The sequence below is a fragment of the Erythranthe guttata genome, chromosome 3 (genome assembly GCF_056151865.1).
Source record: "Erythranthe guttata isolate IM_541 chromosome 3, IM_541, whole genome shotgun sequence".
NCBI classification, from domain to species: domain Eukaryota; kingdom Viridiplantae; phylum Streptophyta; class Magnoliopsida; order Lamiales; family Phrymaceae; genus Erythranthe; species Erythranthe guttata.
The window spans coordinates 18,357,677-18,375,997 of NC_142535.1; the positions used below are offsets into that span (position 1 = coordinate 18,357,677).

Consider the following 18,321-nt stretch of genomic DNA (forward strand, 5'->3'; position numbering starts at 1 on the left):
CAGCAGATTCTTTCGAATACACACACTATTCAAGAATCGAGCCTCCCCTTTCCAGCTTTCCGTCTTAGCCATTTGCAGATTCATCAGAATCATATCTTTTAGTTAGAGATATATCTTAACTGGGAAAGAATTTGAATTTAATACGATATAATATGAACAGAAATCCCACTTAATCGATCTTTTTTCAATCAATCCAATCTTATAACCAAAATAATCCCAAAGCATTCACAATCGATTATACCCATTAAATGCAACTAATGTAAGCAAGGGGCCACATTAAACCCCGACAAAAAAGGTAAAAACTTGTTGAAGCTAGTTCTATACAAGATGTGATGAAAACTTGTTGAAGCCAGTTTTATACAAGATGTGATGAAAATGTCGTCTTAGTTACTATAGACAATAAAAGAAAATAATATGTTGCACTCGATCGAGCATCTTCAAGTTTCTTCCATTCAGCAGTTAGTTGTCTTCGAGCCTGTTTTACCCAAAAAAAAAACATAATTAAAAAAAAAATATTGTCATGTAATTATTCCTAAATACTTCCCGCACAATAAAGGAATTCACTAGAGTAATAACAATCACAGTTTTCGTTCAGCGTTTATAAGTTGTCTGCAAACGTAATTTCAAGAAAATAAAATGTCATGTAATGACTCCTAAACATCTCCCACACAAATAAGGAATTCACTAGAGTAATAATCACAAGATTATATCTCCCATGCAATTTGTGACAAGACTCACAACAATGCTAAATATTGTTGATAAATTTCATGCAAGGCAGTACGACATTAAATAAACTATCGACACAACACGCAGCAGCTCGTCGAAATAATCTCCCAGAAGACTCGAAAAAAAAATTGCTAACCAGAGTTTATAACTATTCATGCAAGTCAATTCAAGATTAAATAAAGTATTGACAGAAGAATAACTATGTAAGATGTTATTTATTCACCCCTTCTAAGATTTAGTAATTCGCACATTAAAATGTCCTAGTGCGATAGTTATTAGAGAGGTATTGTAAATTTATTATCCCAAAAAACAAACGAAATATTGCTTCAAACTCATAATTTGCTTCCACAGAACCCCTTAAACAAACGAAATATAGCTTCTAACACGTAATTTGCTTCCACAGAACCCCTTAAACAAACGAAATATAGCTTCTAACTCGTAATTTGCTTCCACAGAACCCCTTAAACAAACGAAATATTGCTTCAAACTCATAATTTGCTTCCACAGAACCCCTTAAACAAACGAAATATAGCTTCTAACTCGTAATTTGCTTCCACAGAACCCCTGAAACAAACAAAATATTGCTTCTAACTCGTAATTTGCTTCCACAGAACCCCTTAAACAAACGAAAAATTGCTTCTAACTCGGAATTTGCTTCCACAGAACCCCTTAAAACAATAAAACTTTCGAATATATACAAAAACAATAGTTCAGAATAGCGAAAATAACAACACATACATATAACAAAAAACAAATTAATAGGTATTTTAATTTAATTTGCTTGGATTAGATTTTACGATAAACTCATGTAAGATAGTAACTCTGTAGGGACACACATAACTTCGACAACAACAACAATTCCAAATACACATACTATCTCACTTCTCAGTTAAACAATCATCAAAATATTTTTCTTCACATACCTTCTTCTAATTCCCGAAAAAAAAATGGGAGATTCATCATATAAACTATTTTTCGCTGTCTTGATTGGTTCTTTATTGTTCACAAAGAGGTCCGAATCAACGGTATTGAATGTTCTTGATTACATTACCAATGCGAGATGTCATATTACGAATGAACACCTCCGAAAGCCCATTAATATTCATTCATGCAAGGCAGTTCAAGATGAATTAAACCATTGATACGATCATATCTCTAAGGGCAAATTTTTCACAAGATTCACAACAACAATGCTTATAAACAGGGTTTGACAAGCAAGGCAATTCAAGAATAAATAACAAACCACTGGTAGATAGGTAGATAGAACATGCCACTGCGAAAACAGAAAAAAACGAGCTTCGGTACAAATTGCATACCTTTACTCTTACGCTCCGCCCTCAAAGTAGGAGACCCATTGATTCCGAAAATGCTTCGCCACCTTAAAATACCTATCCAATACCCATATACGTTCAAGAATGATAACCCCTTGTCCAGCAACAGAACATAGAGCCCCAAAATTCCAACCAGGAGCTGCAGCTTCGTCGATTAGATCTTGTTGAATCGCCTGGACCTCTGATTCATCTTCATTGTTCTGTGAATCGTCTTCTTCCTGTTGAGCAGCATTTAGGTATGCTGTTTCCAAATCGATTGGGCTTTCGATCAACAATGCTGCTAGCCCTAATTCCAGGCGTACGACTCGGGTTATGCCATCAATTCGAACAATCCCAACTTCCGGCGCTCTGGGTAAAATCCTGAGCCGCTCGTATTGATTGCGGACGAAGTAATTGGGGTTCCCGTCCAATTTCGCGATAATGGCTTCCCGGCTGAAACTGTTGACGTCCTCCGGGATTTCGACGTCGGCTGTGCTTTCCGGCTTCGCCGCTCTCCAAACAGCTTCCGGCGTAACCGAAGGCGTGATCTCTCGCGAGCTCTTGAGAATGATATTGAGTCTGTCCGCCATTGATGACGAGAAAGAAATTCTTCCAAGTTTTTCCTCTGGTGTGTGTGTGTGTGTGTGTGTGCAGAAAAGGGGTGATGAGTAGAAAGAAAGCTTTAATATTAGAATATTCAGTACCTGTATTCTGTTACAGAAGAAATTTAGTAGGAATGGATTAACAAAATATTTCTTTTCTATAATATTGTTTTTTTATTATTTGTCAAAATTAGCTATATATAATAATTTTTTTAATCAAATATCATTTATAAAATACTTTTTAATAACAATTTATTTGGGCTAGGCCGGGCCATTTAATAACCTTAAGACAGGAGAGCTGGCCCAAACATTAGATTATTAAATAATAATAATAATAATAATAATAATAATAATAATAATAATAATAATAATAATAATCTCTGCGTATTGATGTTGAACTTTTTCTTCTCTTTTCTAATTACTCAGGAATTAGGCTGGTTTGATTACTGAGGGGGTGTTTGATGTAGAGTTTTGTGTGATAATTAATAATACTAGGGTTTTACTTGATTTTATTGAAAGGTCCGAAAACCCGGTATGTAGTAGGAAATAGGAGCTCGGAGTTCGATTCGGTTGGCCAACAACCACTCCCTCTTGGGCCTGGTTCAGACATGCTTGGTCTCGAATACGAAGACAAAGAAACCATGAAACTCCAAGCCGAAAAGGCTGCAAAGGCAGGTGGATTTAGTTTAGAGATGACCAAGAAACGGGCACTCGAAGAAGCCTTTGATAGAGCATTTGGATATATGATCTTCGTACTTTTTTTTTTTTCTTCCACATATACTCGTAAAAGAAAGTCGATTTCTCATTTTTGTAAATGCACCTACTCGTAAAACAATGGCTACTTATTCAAACAAACTCTCATCTTTTTAGCCATGTTAATTGCAAGAACAGTGTCTACTCAAAAACTATAAACAAAAAAAAAAAAAAAAAAAAAAAAAAAACGAAAAGAAAATAAATACTAAATGTCTTGAATGGAAACGCGTCACGGCAAAATCGTCTGGCGTATAAAATCGGGTGTAACGTCTACAATACCTATGGTTACGAGGTAAGCGGACGAATCCTCCAATAAATTCTGAATCGCTTGACGTGCTATTACATTGTTCGGATCTCTCGCCCAAGTTTTCTTCACCTCGATAATTCTCATGTGGCATCGATCGATTTCCATCAATACTATCCACACGTCTTTGTAGAATCTGTACCTTATCTTCAAGGTATTGACAGCATGATCCAATTTGGTCCAGATTGAAACCCTAATATCCCAAATTCCCCCAAATTCTCCAGCTCCAGGGCCTTTTATTAAACCGCGAGCAATTTGCCACAACCCAGGTTTATCAACTTCATCAGCTACGATTCCCAAACCAAAACCCCTTCTTGCAACAAATGGCTTCCCGTTAATCCTAACTTGCCCTAACCATTCAACTTTTCCGACCACATCCGGTCTGCTTCTCCGGAAAAAACCATTCTTTGCGGATAAATCTCCCATCATATATATAACCTGGAGATAGATTTTTGCTGCACGACGAACAGCAGCCGAATTACAATCATGAACCAGATCGGGGAGAAGGAATCCACCTAATTCTACTCCGTTATCAGTGTTTAGGGCAAAGGAATCTTCCTAATTGTATTTTGTAATTAGGGTTTTAGGCAAATTCGAAGACGAAAAGGAATCGAAAAGGGGGGAACCGGACAAGTAACCCGTTTGGAAGAGTCGGGTCAGGTTTAAAGGCTGGATAATTGGGCCTAAATATATTCGGCCCATTTATACTTGGCCCATTTAAGGCTCCATAGTTGCATATAGGAGATGAAAAGTCTAGGTTCGATAAATATCCAATAATACCCCCATGTGCACAAACAAAAGTAAATTATCTTTTTGCTAATTAAATTGCAAATTTTTTTTTTTATTCCGTCACACGGCACCCAATCTACCGGATTTAAGTTGAATTAGAAAACTAAACCAAATGACTACAGTTTTCGTGTTTCGAATTTTGCTAAAATCAAAATAAAAATATGTCAAAATTAGATTCAAAGTCAAAACGATATTAGTAACATTGAAACGACATTTAACATTTCATATTCAAAATTTATTCTTTTTGTCTAAATTTTTATATATATGGTGTGTGTGTGTATGCGGCCAACTTCAAATTATATTTTCATAGAATATGTAAGTGTGTGTATTTCCAGAAATCTACCATGAAAATGACCTAGAAAAATATATTGAAAGCAAAATCACTATCATAGTATCTTTTTTTTTCTTTTAAATGTCCAAAAACCTTATTTTCATTAAATCCCTATTTATGGTCTTACCTTCAATATTGGATAAGATCTCCACTTCACTGTTGCCAAAACAAATATTTATTATTTTATTCATTTTCTCTTATTCTCTGGAGATTTTTAGGACCCATTGGTTGGTTTTTGGATTTTGGATTTTGGATTTTGGTTCTTCATTAATTATTTGATATATTTATATAATTGTGAATTAAATAAATTGATCTATGGATATTTGAAATGGGTGATGGTGGAATACGAACTCAGAACCGCTCATTCGTCTGATTTTAATACTATGTTGAATGACCACCTCAACAAAAGAACAAATCGGTAGTGAAATGTATCAATTATGACCAATTTGACTAAACTTATTTTAATTTTTACACAACTGATAAGTTCTTATGTTTGATAAGCTGTTGTAAGAGCTGATAAACTATTACGTCTTGTTTTTAGAATTAATTTCTTAAAGTGTTTGGAATTTGAACAATGAGCTTATAAGTTTTTTTTTTGCTCGTTATAAAAACTTAAATAAGATCTTATTTGCTCTCTAGTAATTTATTTTCAAAATTTTGAGATATTTTTAAAAAAAATTACAAAACACTTTGAAAGAACATATAAATTCTTAAACACCTTATAATATCTTTTTAACAACTTATAAACTTAACCAAACCCCTTCTTAATATTAATAAATTCAATAAATATATATAGTTTAGTAGTTTATTCGTCATTATGTAACGCATGGTATATAACATGCCATGCCTCGCATAGTCTCCACCTTCCCCACACATTGAAGTAATAATACAATATAATTAATAGAAAAGGTATATTTTAAGTTTAATAATAAAGTATATTTTATATTTTATTTTAGATTAGATTAAAGGGGTCCCCAAAATTCAACCCTATTCGTTAGTGCAAATCTTATCTCGTCATAGATTGCAGACAGCAAGTATAAATGCTGCCCCCACAATATTTATTTCTTTATTATTTTAAAGAGAAAATAATACTTTAAATTATAAACAATATTAAAATTCGTAAACCATCCAATAAAAACAAGTCAAAATAGCAAGAAAATGACTTGTCAAATTTTGTTTTGGTTTATGACCACTCCACTAGGGCTCCTTGAATGGTCCACTTCTGCAGTGTGTTATATATAATAATAATAATAATAATAAATAACGTGACGTACAACTCGTGATGCATGCTGCCCTTCGTCACACGAAAAACACGCTCGATTAAACAATTAGAAATAATTATTAAAAATAAAATTATTAAGTACAGGCCTAAAGACCGAACGGGCCTAACTGAAACCCGATTATATATGACTCGAACCTATTTTTTAGTAACTCGGGCCGAGTTTGAGTCGTTTACTATAAGTTAATTAAATTTAGGGTAAATTCCACTTTACCCCCTTGTACTCTGCCCAAGAACCACTTTACCCCCTCGTACTCTTAATTTCGTCGATTTACCCCCTTGTACTTGTACAATTTCCCAATACAACCCTCTTCATCAACTTTTTTCGATTTTGACTCTGACGCCATTTGGTCAAGAGTCAAAATATTGACGTAAATATTGAATTTTTTCGATTTTGACTCTCGAGATTAGAAAAGAGAAAGTTTCACACATTCATATATTTTTTTCTTTGCACTGGGTGGAATCGAACAATTTTTTGGTCTTGATTTTTACTAAGTTAGGGGTTCAATTTGGGGATATCTTGGAAGGGGAACTGGTGGGAGAAGAAGAAATGACAATATTGACGGAGGAGAAACGACGCGTTATAGGCAGTCGCAATTTTGTAATTTACAGAGTTGACCAAATGGCGTTAGAGTCAAAATTGACAAAAATTGAAGAAAAGGGCTGTATTGGGAAATTGTACAAGTACAAGGGGGTAAACCGATAAAATTGAGAGTACGAGGGGGTAAAGTGACTCTCAGGCAGAGTACGAGGGGGTAAAGTGGAATTTACCCTTAAATTTATAGTCAAAAGTTGTTCCTAAGTTGTTATATCATTTATGAATACCAGATTATTAAAGAGACTAATTTTATTTACCACGTGCTTCAATTCCATCAATTGTTCACCTACCGCGCGTGGCTTTAGTCAACGATAATAAATCACAATATATTTAATTCCATTTCTTTATCACTCACATTATTTTGGCTTCTTTTATTCTGCACGATTTATATTTTAATTGCTTCCCAATTATATCATTATTCCGATAAATGCAACAATTTTTGAAATGTATTAGAGAATAAATATTAAAGACAAATTAAATTAATTAATTATATAAATTCTGAGGGTCGTTTGGCAACAGTGAAGAAGCCCCCAAGGTGATATTCAAGAGCCAGAGACTACAAAGTGAGAGGCATTTAATAAAATACTAATTAAAAAAGTTTTTTTATTGATAATTAATTAAAAAAAAGAATTAAAATTAGAGAAAAAATCGAAAAAAGAAAAAGAAAAAACAGTGATCCAAACAGCACCTCCAGTAGTCCCAGTATACTGCTACTGGCCAAATAAAAGCAGTTTCTTTCTAGTAGGGCATTGCACAGAACGGTGTCGTTTACTCCAGGGCATTGCACAGAAACGGTGTCGTTTTGCTCCACGTGAACCACAGGCTAATTTCCTCGTGCTTGTTAATTGTTATTCTCGCTCCTTCTATGTACTTTCCTGGGCCGTACGCTGTTATTTCTCTTTTATGCTTTTTTTTTTTTTAAATTGTTTGCTGAGCTGGTTTTACCGGTCAAATCGGTAGCCCACCATGTTCAAAGCTGAAACCCTAGCTTAATATTCGTGATTCTTTATTTTTTTTTCTTTTTTTTGATATATATATTCGTGTTAGATAAAGTTTCTAATTTGTGCACTTGTTTGATAAAAATTTCTTTATCGACAATCTTTTTATCCGTGCGCGAAAGAATAAAATATCCTATCTTATCGGAATAATAAAATGAATTTGTTGATGAAAACAATATTAACATGGCTTTTGGCTAACTTATAAGTTGGTAAAAAGTGCTTATACATCTTATAAGTTATTTCAAAGTATTTTCTATGTTTTTAAGAAAATATTAAAAATTCTTAAAATAAGTTGTTGGAGATGTTATAAAATATTTAAAAGCTGACCATCGTTTAAAACAACTTAGTACACATAAGAACTTATCAATTGCTTAAAACGAGTTTAATTAAAGGATTCCAACAATAACTAGTTAGTTTTTGTAGTTATACCATATACATTATACAAAACAATTTTTAAATACAATTTATATCTATTGAATTAGTTTGTTATGGCGTTTACGTCTTTACGACATTATATTTCGGATTAATTAAATTACTTATATCATTTTGTGATGCACCATGAAGTATATTTTTTTAGTAGTAATAAATATAACATAAAATAGTTAATGCAAGTGTGTCTCATAAAATTAAAAGGTATCCAGATAGAAAATGATATGGGCAAATAATACATTTGAACATATTTTTAAAATACATTTGACTTTTATTACAAGGCATATCCATCAATTAAATATTTTTTTCCTATACAAATAAATGAAGAAAAATACATTTAATAATTAAAATCAAGATAAAATAAACCTTTCAATTGAGGGAGACAAATAACCGGTAATTGCCGGTAAGTATCTTGTAATAAAATACGTATAAAATTAAAACGTCAATACTGGATAGTGACGGTCCAAAAGGCAAAGAAAAGCCCGTCTAATATTATATTATTATTTTCCTTTTTCTCTCTCACACACTTCACACAGTCTCGTTCTCACAGTCACACACTTTCTTTCTCTTGTTGGTTGGTTGTTTTCGGGTCTATAAATTCAAAGCTCCGCCATCATGATCCTTTTTCCTCTTTTCTCCAAATTCACCCCCCCTTTCTCTCTCTTGTTTTCCCCCGGCAATCTCGCCGGCCGCCGCCCCCCTCCGGCTTGGATATCATCCCCCTATATTCTCTCCTCCCATATATTTCTTCAAGGTTTCCAATCTCTTTCTTTTGTATCTGATTTTCTTGATTTGTGATTTATAACATAAATATTTAGATCTGCTGCCTCTTTTACTGATTGTAGACTTTTTACAGAAACCCTTTTTTCTAAATAGTTAATTCTTTTTTCAACAAATTTTTTTTTTTTAATTTCCGATTTTCCCAGCTGTTTCAAAGTGGATCTTGCTAACTATGTGGTGTTGTTTATTTTGAATTTCGGAAATGTGGGTTGTTAATCTTCTTTCTACAGTTTGAAAAAAAAAAAATTCAATCTTTAGGGTTTATCTAGTTTCAATTTTTTCTTCTTAGCTCTGTAATCAAGATTTTGAGCTCTATTTGGAATATGTAATTTAGCGTGGGGTTTAAGTCTTTGTTCATTTTTAATTTTGGAAAAGATTTTTCTTACCTAAATATTTCCTAGTATAAATGGTAGGTGGGATTTCAGATTTTTCTCATATAGAAAATACTTGTACATAAAGTTGCCATCTTTTTAAGGTAGACTTATGTATAACCAGGACTAGTTATTTTTGAGACGATGCTCTAAATCTTTCCGAGATCAATTGGTTGCCATTTCTACATTTTAATTTAATTGCCCATTAATTTACTAATTACTCATCTTTTCACATGGATAATAATTATGTGGATTGGTAGCAAAGATTGGACCTTTTTTCGTCTGTTTTCTTAATTTATCGTTGTCAATGGATAAGATAAGATCGTACGATATGGATTATAATCATTTTACCTTTTAGGTTATTACATTTGCCACCAATTTCTTCTTTGTCTTGATTTTGTTTTTGACTGTATGTTTTAGGCATAGTGAGATTTAAGGTCTGACCTTCTGTATTCATTTGTAACTCTCTCTCTCTCTCTCTCTCTCTCTCTCTCTCTCTCTCTCTCTCTTGGTTTCATTGTAGAGTATCCTGGTTTAATATGTTTAGTTTAGACACATTGTAGATTTGTACATTGAATACATTTGTCAATACATATGTTTATTATGATCTCCTAGTGTAGATGTCTTTTTATTTGGACAAAACAGTTTGCTGTAAACATATATTAATATCATGTTAGATCTGACATTGTATATATGTTGTCTAAGGGTCTTCAATCTGTGTGGTTATTATTTCATCTCGATCTTGACTTGTGTTGGTTTATTAGGACAAACGAGTTTTCTGTAGACGTACATCTTTTAGATCAGACATTGTATATATCTGACTTGTAGTTGTTGCGTATGTCCATGTATTATTTTGGTCTAATAGTAATTTTTTTTTCCCGGTTATACAGACCATACTCGATTTAAAAGTTGAAACAGATTATGGACAGTGGTAAGGTTTTCCTCGATGGAATCAAGGGGGGAACAGATGGTTCAAAAGAGAGTGGACTTAAAAACGTGAGTTCCCACTGCTCAATATCCGAGATGGACGACTTCGATCTCGCGAAGCTACTCGATAAGCCAAGATTAAACATAGAGAGGCAGAGATCATTCGACGAGAGATCACTCAGCGAGTTATCAATTGGTATATCAAGAGGTTTAGATAATTACGAAAGTGCCTACTCGCCCGGACGCTCAGGATTGGACACACCCGCCTCGTCAGCTCGTAATTCGTTCGAGCCTCATCCAATGGTTGCGGATGCTTGGGAAGCCCTTCGGAGATCTTTGGTGTACTTTCGAGGCCAACCAGTTGGTACAATCGCTGCTTATGATCATGCTTCGGAGGAGGTCTTAAATTACGATCAGGTAAATTCCTCCAAGAATTGATTTTTATTGGTTCAAATAGTTGCTGAAGTTGAGTTTAATTTATTGTAAATTTTATATGGGGTTTGCAGGTTTTTGTTCGAGATTTTGTACCGAGTGCGCTGGCATTTTTAATGAACGGTGAGCCGGATATAGTTAAGCATTTCCTATTGAAAACGCTTCAGCTACAAGGGTGGGAGAAGAGAATAGATAGATTCAAGCTCGGTGAGGGTGCTATGCCAGCTAGTTTCAAAGTACTTCACGATCCAGTTCGAAAGACGGATTCTGTGATAGCCGATTTTGGAGAGAGTGCAATTGGGAGAGTGGCCCCGGTAGATTCCGGCTTCTGGTGGATAATTCTTCTCCGTGCGTATACAAAGTCAACAGGAGACCATTCTTTGGCTGAAACGCCCGAGTGCCAAAAGGGAATGAGACTTATTCTGGCCTTGTGTCTTTCTGAGGGTTTCGACACATTTCCGACTTTGCTGTGTGCTGATGGCTGCTCGATGATTGATCGTAGAATGGTGAGAAACTTTATATAACTTTCTTGAATCTTGAATGCACAATGTCTCGATATAGTTTTGCTTTTACGATTGACTTCTTTAACTTGGTGTACTGCAAAATCGGGAGTGCTTTCGACTTTTTTTGCGCACCCTTTTGCATGTATATGCATTGGTGATGAGTTCTTCGAATTTCCCTTCGATAAATGCTATATGTTAAAATTAAATCCAATTTTTTTTGACAGGGAATATATGGCTACCCGATCGAGATTCAAGCACTCTTCTTTATGGCATTGAGATGTGCCTTGGTACTGTTGAAGCACGATGCAGAAGGCAAAGAGTTCATCGAGAGAATAGTGAAGCGTTTGCATGCCTTGAGCTACCACATGAGGAGTTACTTCTGGCTCGATTTTCAACAACTAAACGACATATACCAATACAAAACTGAAGAATACTCCCACACAGCTGTCAACAAATTCAACGTGATCCCCGATTCGATCCCTGATTGGGTGTTCGATTTCATGCCGACACATGGCGGCTACTTCATCGGAAATGTCAGCCCTGCAAGAATGGATTTTCGGTGGTTTGCTTTGGGCAATTGCGTTGCCATATTGTCTTCTTTGGCCACTCCCGAGCAAGCTTCTGCCATTATGGACTTGTTCGAAGAAAGATGGGAGGAGCTTGTCGGAGAAATGCCGCTCAAGATAAGTTATCCAGCTATCGAAAGTCACGAGTGGCGCATTGTTACTGGATGTGACCCGAAGAATACGAGATGGAGCTATCATAACGGGGGATCTTGGCCAGGTTCTTATACCGTTTCTCTTCTCTTTTTTTCGTTTCTTTCTATACGAATAATATTTGTTTTCCGGTTTTTTGATCCGTTTTATTATTAGTCGAAAACAAGAGTACGTGTTATTGCTTTCCATAAACATCTCTTTTCGACTACTATTGACAAATGTTAATTCGGTTTTTTTTAGCAAACTAGCCCCTAAAAACTCACTACTTAGCGGATTGTGTGCTAAAAAGGAATGCACCCGTTTCATTTTATTTGCAAAAAACCCCCTGTGATTTATTCTTTTTTAGCAAATTACCCCGTAAGAACTCACTATTTAGGGAATTGTGCGCTAAAAAAAGTATGCACCTCCGTGTTATTTTATTTGGAAAAAAACCCCTATGATTCAACTTTTTAGCAAACTGCTCCCTAAAAACTCAGTACTTAGGGGGTTATGGCTAAAGAAAAGCATTAGAAGGGGGAGTTTCGCCAATAATATAACATGGGGATGTTTTTAGCTATTCGATAAAACAAAGGGGTACTACATGCAATAAACTCATAATACAAATTTGACTTTTCCACTATTGACTCACATTTACATGTATTGCTACATTCTTGGTGCATGTGGAGCACAGTTCTTTTGTGGCTGCTAACAGCTGCATGCATAAAAACGGGGCGCCCTCAAATAGCGAGACGAGCGATCGATCTTGCAGAAAGCCGTTTGCTCAAGGACGGTTGGCCCGAATACTACGACGGAAAATCGGGCAGATACATAGGTAAACAAGCTAGGAAATATCAGACATGGTCAATTGCTGGATATCTCGTCGCAAAGATGCTGTTGGAAGATCCTTCGCATTTAGGAATGATCTCTCTCGAAGAGGACAAGCAAATGAAGCCCGTTATTAAGAGATCCTCTTCTTGGACTTGCTAAAGCCCGTTTCTTGAAAACAGGGCCCGGTTAAATACGAGGAAAGGTGATTGAAAGAGAGCCCCCCCCTTTTTTTTCTTCTCGTTTTGATTAAAAACGAAGCTATTCTTAAGCGATTTCGATGAAGAAAAAGTTTGGGTTTTGTGTACATTGGTGTTGTGTTGCTCATTTAAAAATAAGAAATGACATTCGATTCGATCAATTTGCGCTTTCATTCTTCGAAGTGATTTGTAATTTGGAACCATTTTTCTTCTTTCGGTTTTTCGGTAATTGATGTACTTTTTTCAGTCAGCTTCTTGATTAATTTGCCTATCTGCTCTCATATTTTGCTCTGTTTTCAAGATTTGATACAAATCGTACACACACACACACACACAAGCACACTAGGAAAAAGTTGCAGAGAGATGCAAAAATATGAATTATTGGTTTTTCATTGCATGTTCAATGGACCACACACACACACACACACACATTACACACACAAAACACACACACAGAGAAACACACAGTAGATATGATGAAAGGAGTTAGGTGAGAGAAAGAGATGAGCTGGTATTTGTTGTTGCATGTATAGATGCTTTGGTCTTCAGCTTAGCTGTTTTAGTACAGCCCCTTTACTTTTGCCTCCAAATAAATAAAAATAAAAATAACTCAAGACTCATACTTATTATTACTTGTCTTCTTCAAAGGTCCACCCCCCCCCCCACCCCACCCCACCCCACCCCCACCCCACCCCACCCCCACCCCCACCCCCTATATTTTTGTGGTTCTGCTTTCATATCACTTTCTCCTAATTGGTCCCTGCTCTGTTTTTCTCACTCTGTTTCCCTTCTTAAAGGGGTTGGTTCAAATCTTCTGTTTCATTTTTTTAATTTTATTTTTGCAATTTTTTTAATTTGAATATTAGACATGTTTATTTAAGAAAATGGGCACATATTTAATATAAAATATAATAAAAATTGAAACAAAGAAAAATCAAAGTGGATATATTAGTGAGTTTGACTGCATTAATTTCTTTTTTAAATAATTCATCAAGATTTTTTTCTCTCTCCAAGATGATGTGGATAACAATACTATTTTTATAGGAATATTTTGTAGGGTTTAAATTGATGCCTTTAATATTTAATGTTGCAGCCTAGAATATCTGGTTTATATATTTAATTAAAAATTGTATTTTTGTTGTTGATATTTGGAATTTGAAGAGTGTGGATAAAGGAAAGGTGGGGGGTGGGGGGTGGGGGGTGGGTGGACTTGATTAGCATCATCATAATAGTGATTATCAACATTCTTGTCAATAATACATTACTTATTAATCCTAATTATTATTATTATTATTAATAATAATAAAATAAAAAGATTTGTTGGGTGCTAAAAGAGCCAATAAAGACTAGAAAAAGACTTTAGCCTAAACTTTTTGTCCACAAAGTCTCCTCATTTTATTGACTAGTTTTTCATGCTTTCACACTGAAACAAAAATAAAAATCTTATGGCAATTATTGATATTTTTTAAATTTATAAAATCATTAATTTTATCATTTATCAATCCATAAACTCTTTGTCATCAAGATTCAAGGGTGCAATGAAATTGGTTTCAAAATTGGCATTTAAATAATAATTATGTTTAGTATTTTTGAATGATAATTCATATTTATTCTGTCACGTGGTTAATATTGGGGGTAAATTATGGTCGGCCCTGAGGTAATGTCAAATTACGAAAACCCACTCCTGTTTGGGAAATTACAAAATGAATATCAGATTATACCCGATTTATCCCATTCGAGTTCCACATTTTGAAACAAGATGATCATAAAATGTGTCTCTTGACTTGTAAATATCAGATTGTGGTGCATCACAAACAGCATTATTGCACGAAACGAGTACAAACTACAGAACATTACACAAAATCTAAAAGATTTTATTGAATTTAACACAATAAATATGAACGTGTAAAAAGATTCATAATTAAGGTGTAGTTGTAATTATCCAAACACAATGATTTTTTTTTCGTAATTTAACCGGCTGTCAACGGGGAACGTAATTTATCCTAAGATTTAAAAAAACAGAGAAGGCAAAGTGTCAATTATCTAATCCAGTGTATGAAAGTGAGAAATGAGAATTTTCCCCACACACACACACACAGTATACAGTGTTTGAAGACAGCTAAACTGCACCACTGTACTAATTCCATATAAAAGAAAGACCCCACGAGTGGGGCTTCAGTTTCTCATATACATTTATGATTTATTCATCTTTTTTTATTATTATTCATTTTAAATTAAAATAAAATAAAATAATGATAGGTCCCCCACCTGCCACCACCACCCCCACCACCACTTGGACCCCACTCTCCTCCTCCCAGCTAACACACACACACACACACACACACACACACACACACACAAACAGTACACACACTGATTCTCTTTTCTGGTACTAGCTTTTCTATAGGCTCCCACATCTACTCTCTCTCTCTCTCTCTCTCTCTCTCACACACACTTACACTACATTCATTCTCTCTCTCTCTCTCTACAAAGACAGCAGTCAACCAGAAAGGAAGAGAGAGAGAGAGAGAGAGAGAGAGAGAGAGAGAGAAATAACCCCACCATCAATTTACTTAATTCCACTTGTTCAGTTGGCTCAAAAGACTTTGCAACAAAACAACTTGATCTTCACTCTCTCTCTCTCTCCTCTCTTTCTCTCTCTAACTTCCCTTACCTTCATCAATTATATTTGGCAATCTGATTATTATGTTTCGATTGCCAATCAATTTTTAATTTCTTGAAAAAAATAAAAAGAATGGAATTTATGGAGCCACATAACAAGAACCAAGGAGGAGGAGGAGGCAATAGTAGTAACTCCGACCACCAACACCACCACCACCACCACCACAACCAAAGTCAAAATGAACCCGGTTCTGGGTCCGGTCCAACCCCACTCCATGGTCCATTCATGGGCTCCATCTCCATGCAACAATCAAGAAACCTAGCCCACTCCTCTTCCTCCTCCATCTCCACCACCACTACAACCACCACCACCGCCGCCGCCGCCGCCACCTCCACAGCAATCACGATCGCGAATAGTAATAACAGCAACGAAAACAGCAACAACGATTCCGCCGCGAAGAAACCTGTGATCAAGAAACCGTCCAAGGACCGACACACCAAGGTCGACGGCCGTGGGCGGCGCATCCGCATGCCGGCCTTGTGCGCCGCCAGGGTTTTCCAGCTGACTAGAGAATTGGGCCACAAGTCCGACGGCGAGACGATAGAGTGGCTTCTGCACCAAGCCGAGCCGGCTATTATAGCAGCCACCGGCACGGGGACTATCCCGGCGAACTTCTCCACCCTCAACGTGTCTCTACGCAGCAGCGGCACCACCATCTCAGCCCCGCCGTCGAAATCCGCGCCGCTCTTCCTCGGCGGCGCCACCGGCATGCTGGGCTTCCACCACCAGCTCGCGTCGAACGTCCATTACGGCCAAGACCCAGATGACAGCTACATGAAGAAACGCTACAGAGAAGATACAAGCGGAGCAACGTCGCCTAAACAGGCAAGAACCGGCGGCGGCGGCCACGACCAAGAACCGGGATCTGAAACCAAACCCGGTTCAGCTCAAACTTCAAACTTCATCCCGGCTCAGGCCATGTGGGCGGTGACTCCGGCAGCCGCCAACGTCGGAAACGCCTTCTGGATGATGCCGGTGACCGGAAGCGCAGGCACGGCGACGGTGGGGCAGCAAGATTGGCCGTACAAGGCTTCTTCTATGCAGAGAATTGGAGGGTTCGAGTTTCCCGGAGTGGGACGGTTCAACCCGGTTCAACTCGGGTCGATGGTCTTGCAGCAGCAGCAGCAACAGCAGCCGGTTCAGCATCATCTCGGGTTAGGTGTTACAGAAACTAATATGGGAATGTTGGCCTCTATCAATGCTTACAATAGCAGCAACAATAATAATAACAACAACAATAATAATAACAACAACAATAGCCGAATCGATTTGGGGATGAATTTGGAGCACCACCACCAGCACCACCAGCAACACCACCAGCACCACCAGCAAAATCAGCCGCAACAAAGCGATAGCGAAGACGAAAACCCGAAAGATTCGCAATGATATATGAGATCAAAACCCCCAATTGAATATTTTCCAATTTGCAGAACTTCTTTTCTTATATTTTTTTCTTTTTGAATTTTATTGCTCAATGATTTCAGAGTTGTTGGTCTTTTTCAACTGTCATTGTTATTATTCATGGTTCTAGAATTAGGGCATTTTCATTTCTTCAAGTAGGAAGTATGTGTGGCTTTATGTGTGAATATTGTAGTAATTTTTTTTAGCAGAAAAATTCAGTGCAAAATCCAAGTCTTGAAAAATGTGAGAAGTTGATTTTGGATTATTTTTAATGGTCACTGTATTCACTTAATTCTGTGCTAAAAAGCTGAGTGATCAAGGTATGAATCTGATTGGATGACTGCTATAATTGTTTGACCTTTTCATGAGGGGCCATTAATTATTATTATATTATTTATTTTCTTACGTGGATTGCTAATGGGTTGGAAAATATTATTTTTTATTATTTGTTTACTTATCTGGAACATTGTGGATACCCCATTCATGCCGACACTTTGTTCTCTCTGAAACTAAAAAAATGTAAATATATTATTATACATTTACAGAAAAAAAATGAATAAATTTCTCAAAATACAGTTTCTATTTTCTTGTACACACAAGAATTTTTCTTCAACAGGCGCAATTAAAGGGATGGAGAAAAATAGCCGTCAATAAATCATTATATAATATATTGGCTTTATGCAACGCGTTTGGGAGTATTTAATTATTTATTAGTTGGAAGTGCGACAAAAGGGATGGAGAAAATTGGGGTCAATCATTATACATATATAATATTGGCCTTTCTTGGATTATTTCATTTGGCATTCCTATTAACTCAATAATTGAGTTTCTCTCTCTCTCTCTCTCTCTCTCTCTCTAAACATGAAAAACATTTTCATTTTTCAAATTAAGCTGTTGTGTTTTACCAGATTAATGCATGCAATAAATAAACACAAATATTCTTGGGGCCACTATATAATCAATCATTTGGAAGCAAAACCAAAAATACTCAAATTAGATAGATATCACATAATCTCAATCACAATTCAATAATTAAAGTAATTAGGAATATATATATAATAGATATATGATAAAAGAAAAGAAAAGGAATAAAAGAGGCGAATCAGGTCACTTTGTTTTGTCTATCTTTCTTCGAGTAAACTGCAAAAACTACCCCTGTGTAATCTTGAAATAGCAAAAACCCCCCTGTGATAAATAAACTAGCAAAAACCTCCCCGTGAAATTATTTAAATAGCAAAAACCCCCCTATGGAACTATTTGAGGGTTGACTTGATATAAAAAGACACAAATACCCCTGGAGTCTTGCAATTAATAAATTCTTATATTTTATAAATATTTTAATTATTTTATTTAAAAAATAATCAATTTAGTTGTTTACTATTTTT

General features: G+C 35.8%; 3 protein-coding genes across 6 annotated transcripts; 2 read left to right on the forward strand and 1 right to left on the reverse strand.

The window, feature by feature from the left end:
- Positions 1–153: 153 nt before the first annotated feature.
- On the reverse strand, positions 154–2,805 carry LOC105974236 (uncharacterized). The gene is made up of 2 exons (XM_012999304.2): positions 2,043–2,805; positions 154–475 (listed from the first exon to the last, which is right to left on the reverse strand). The coding sequence occupies exon 1, from the start codon at positions 2,624–2,626 to the stop codon at positions 2,051–2,053; it is 576 nt and encodes a 191-aa protein (XP_012854758.2). The 5' UTR covers positions 2,627–2,805; the 3' UTR covers positions 154–475; positions 2,043–2,050.
- Positions 2,806–8,642: 5,837 nt separating this feature from the next.
- Positions 8,643–13,126, forward strand: LOC105974233 (putative alkaline/neutral invertase D). 4 transcript variants are annotated; one of them, XM_012999299.2, is made up of 5 exons: positions 8,643–8,873; positions 10,161–10,614; positions 10,704–11,135; positions 11,357–11,915; positions 12,519–13,126. In XM_012999299.2, the coding sequence occupies exons 2-5, from the start codon at positions 10,192–10,194 to the stop codon at positions 12,812–12,814; spliced, it is 1,710 nt and encodes a 569-aa protein (XP_012854753.2). In that variant the 5' UTR covers positions 8,643–8,873; positions 10,161–10,191; the 3' UTR covers positions 12,815–13,126. The 4 variants fall into 4 exon arrangements, with proteins under 4 accessions (XP_012854753.2, XP_088672041.1, XP_088672043.1 ...); XM_088815915.1 differs by having other exon boundaries at positions 8,761–9,374; XM_088815917.1 differs by lacking the exon at positions 8,643–8,873 and adding an exon at positions 8,894–9,628.
- A 1,840-nt stretch (positions 13,127–14,966) lies between these two features.
- LOC105974405 (transcription factor TCP23) lies at positions 14,967–17,162 on the forward strand. Its single transcript, XM_012999503.2, has one exon. The coding sequence runs from the start codon at positions 15,608–15,610 to the stop codon at positions 16,919–16,921; it is 1,314 nt and encodes a 437-aa protein (XP_012854957.2). The 5' UTR covers positions 14,967–15,607; the 3' UTR covers positions 16,922–17,162.
- Positions 17,163–18,321: the final 1,159 nt, after the last annotated feature.

Bases quoted from the DNA above. Each gene is read 5' to 3' on its own strand.
- LOC105974236 (XM_012999304.2), bottom strand. From the start codon at position 2,626: ATGGCGGACAGACTCAATATCATTCTCAAGAGCTCGCGAGAGATCACG.
- LOC105974233 (XM_012999299.2), top strand. From the start codon at position 10,192: ATGGACAGTGGTAAGGTTTTCCTCGATGGAATCAAGGGGGGAACAGAT. The intron at 10,615-10,703 runs GTAAATTCCTCC...TGGGGTTTGCAG, and splicing joins AGGTCTTAAATTACGATCAG to GTTTTTGTTCGAGATTTTGT. The intron at 11,136-11,356 runs GTGAGAAACTTT...TTTTTTTGACAG, and splicing joins CGATGATTGATCGTAGAATG to GGAATATATGGCTACCCGAT.
- LOC105974405 (XM_012999503.2), top strand. From the start codon at position 15,608: ATGGAATTTATGGAGCCACATAACAAGAACCAAGGAGGAGGAGGAGGC.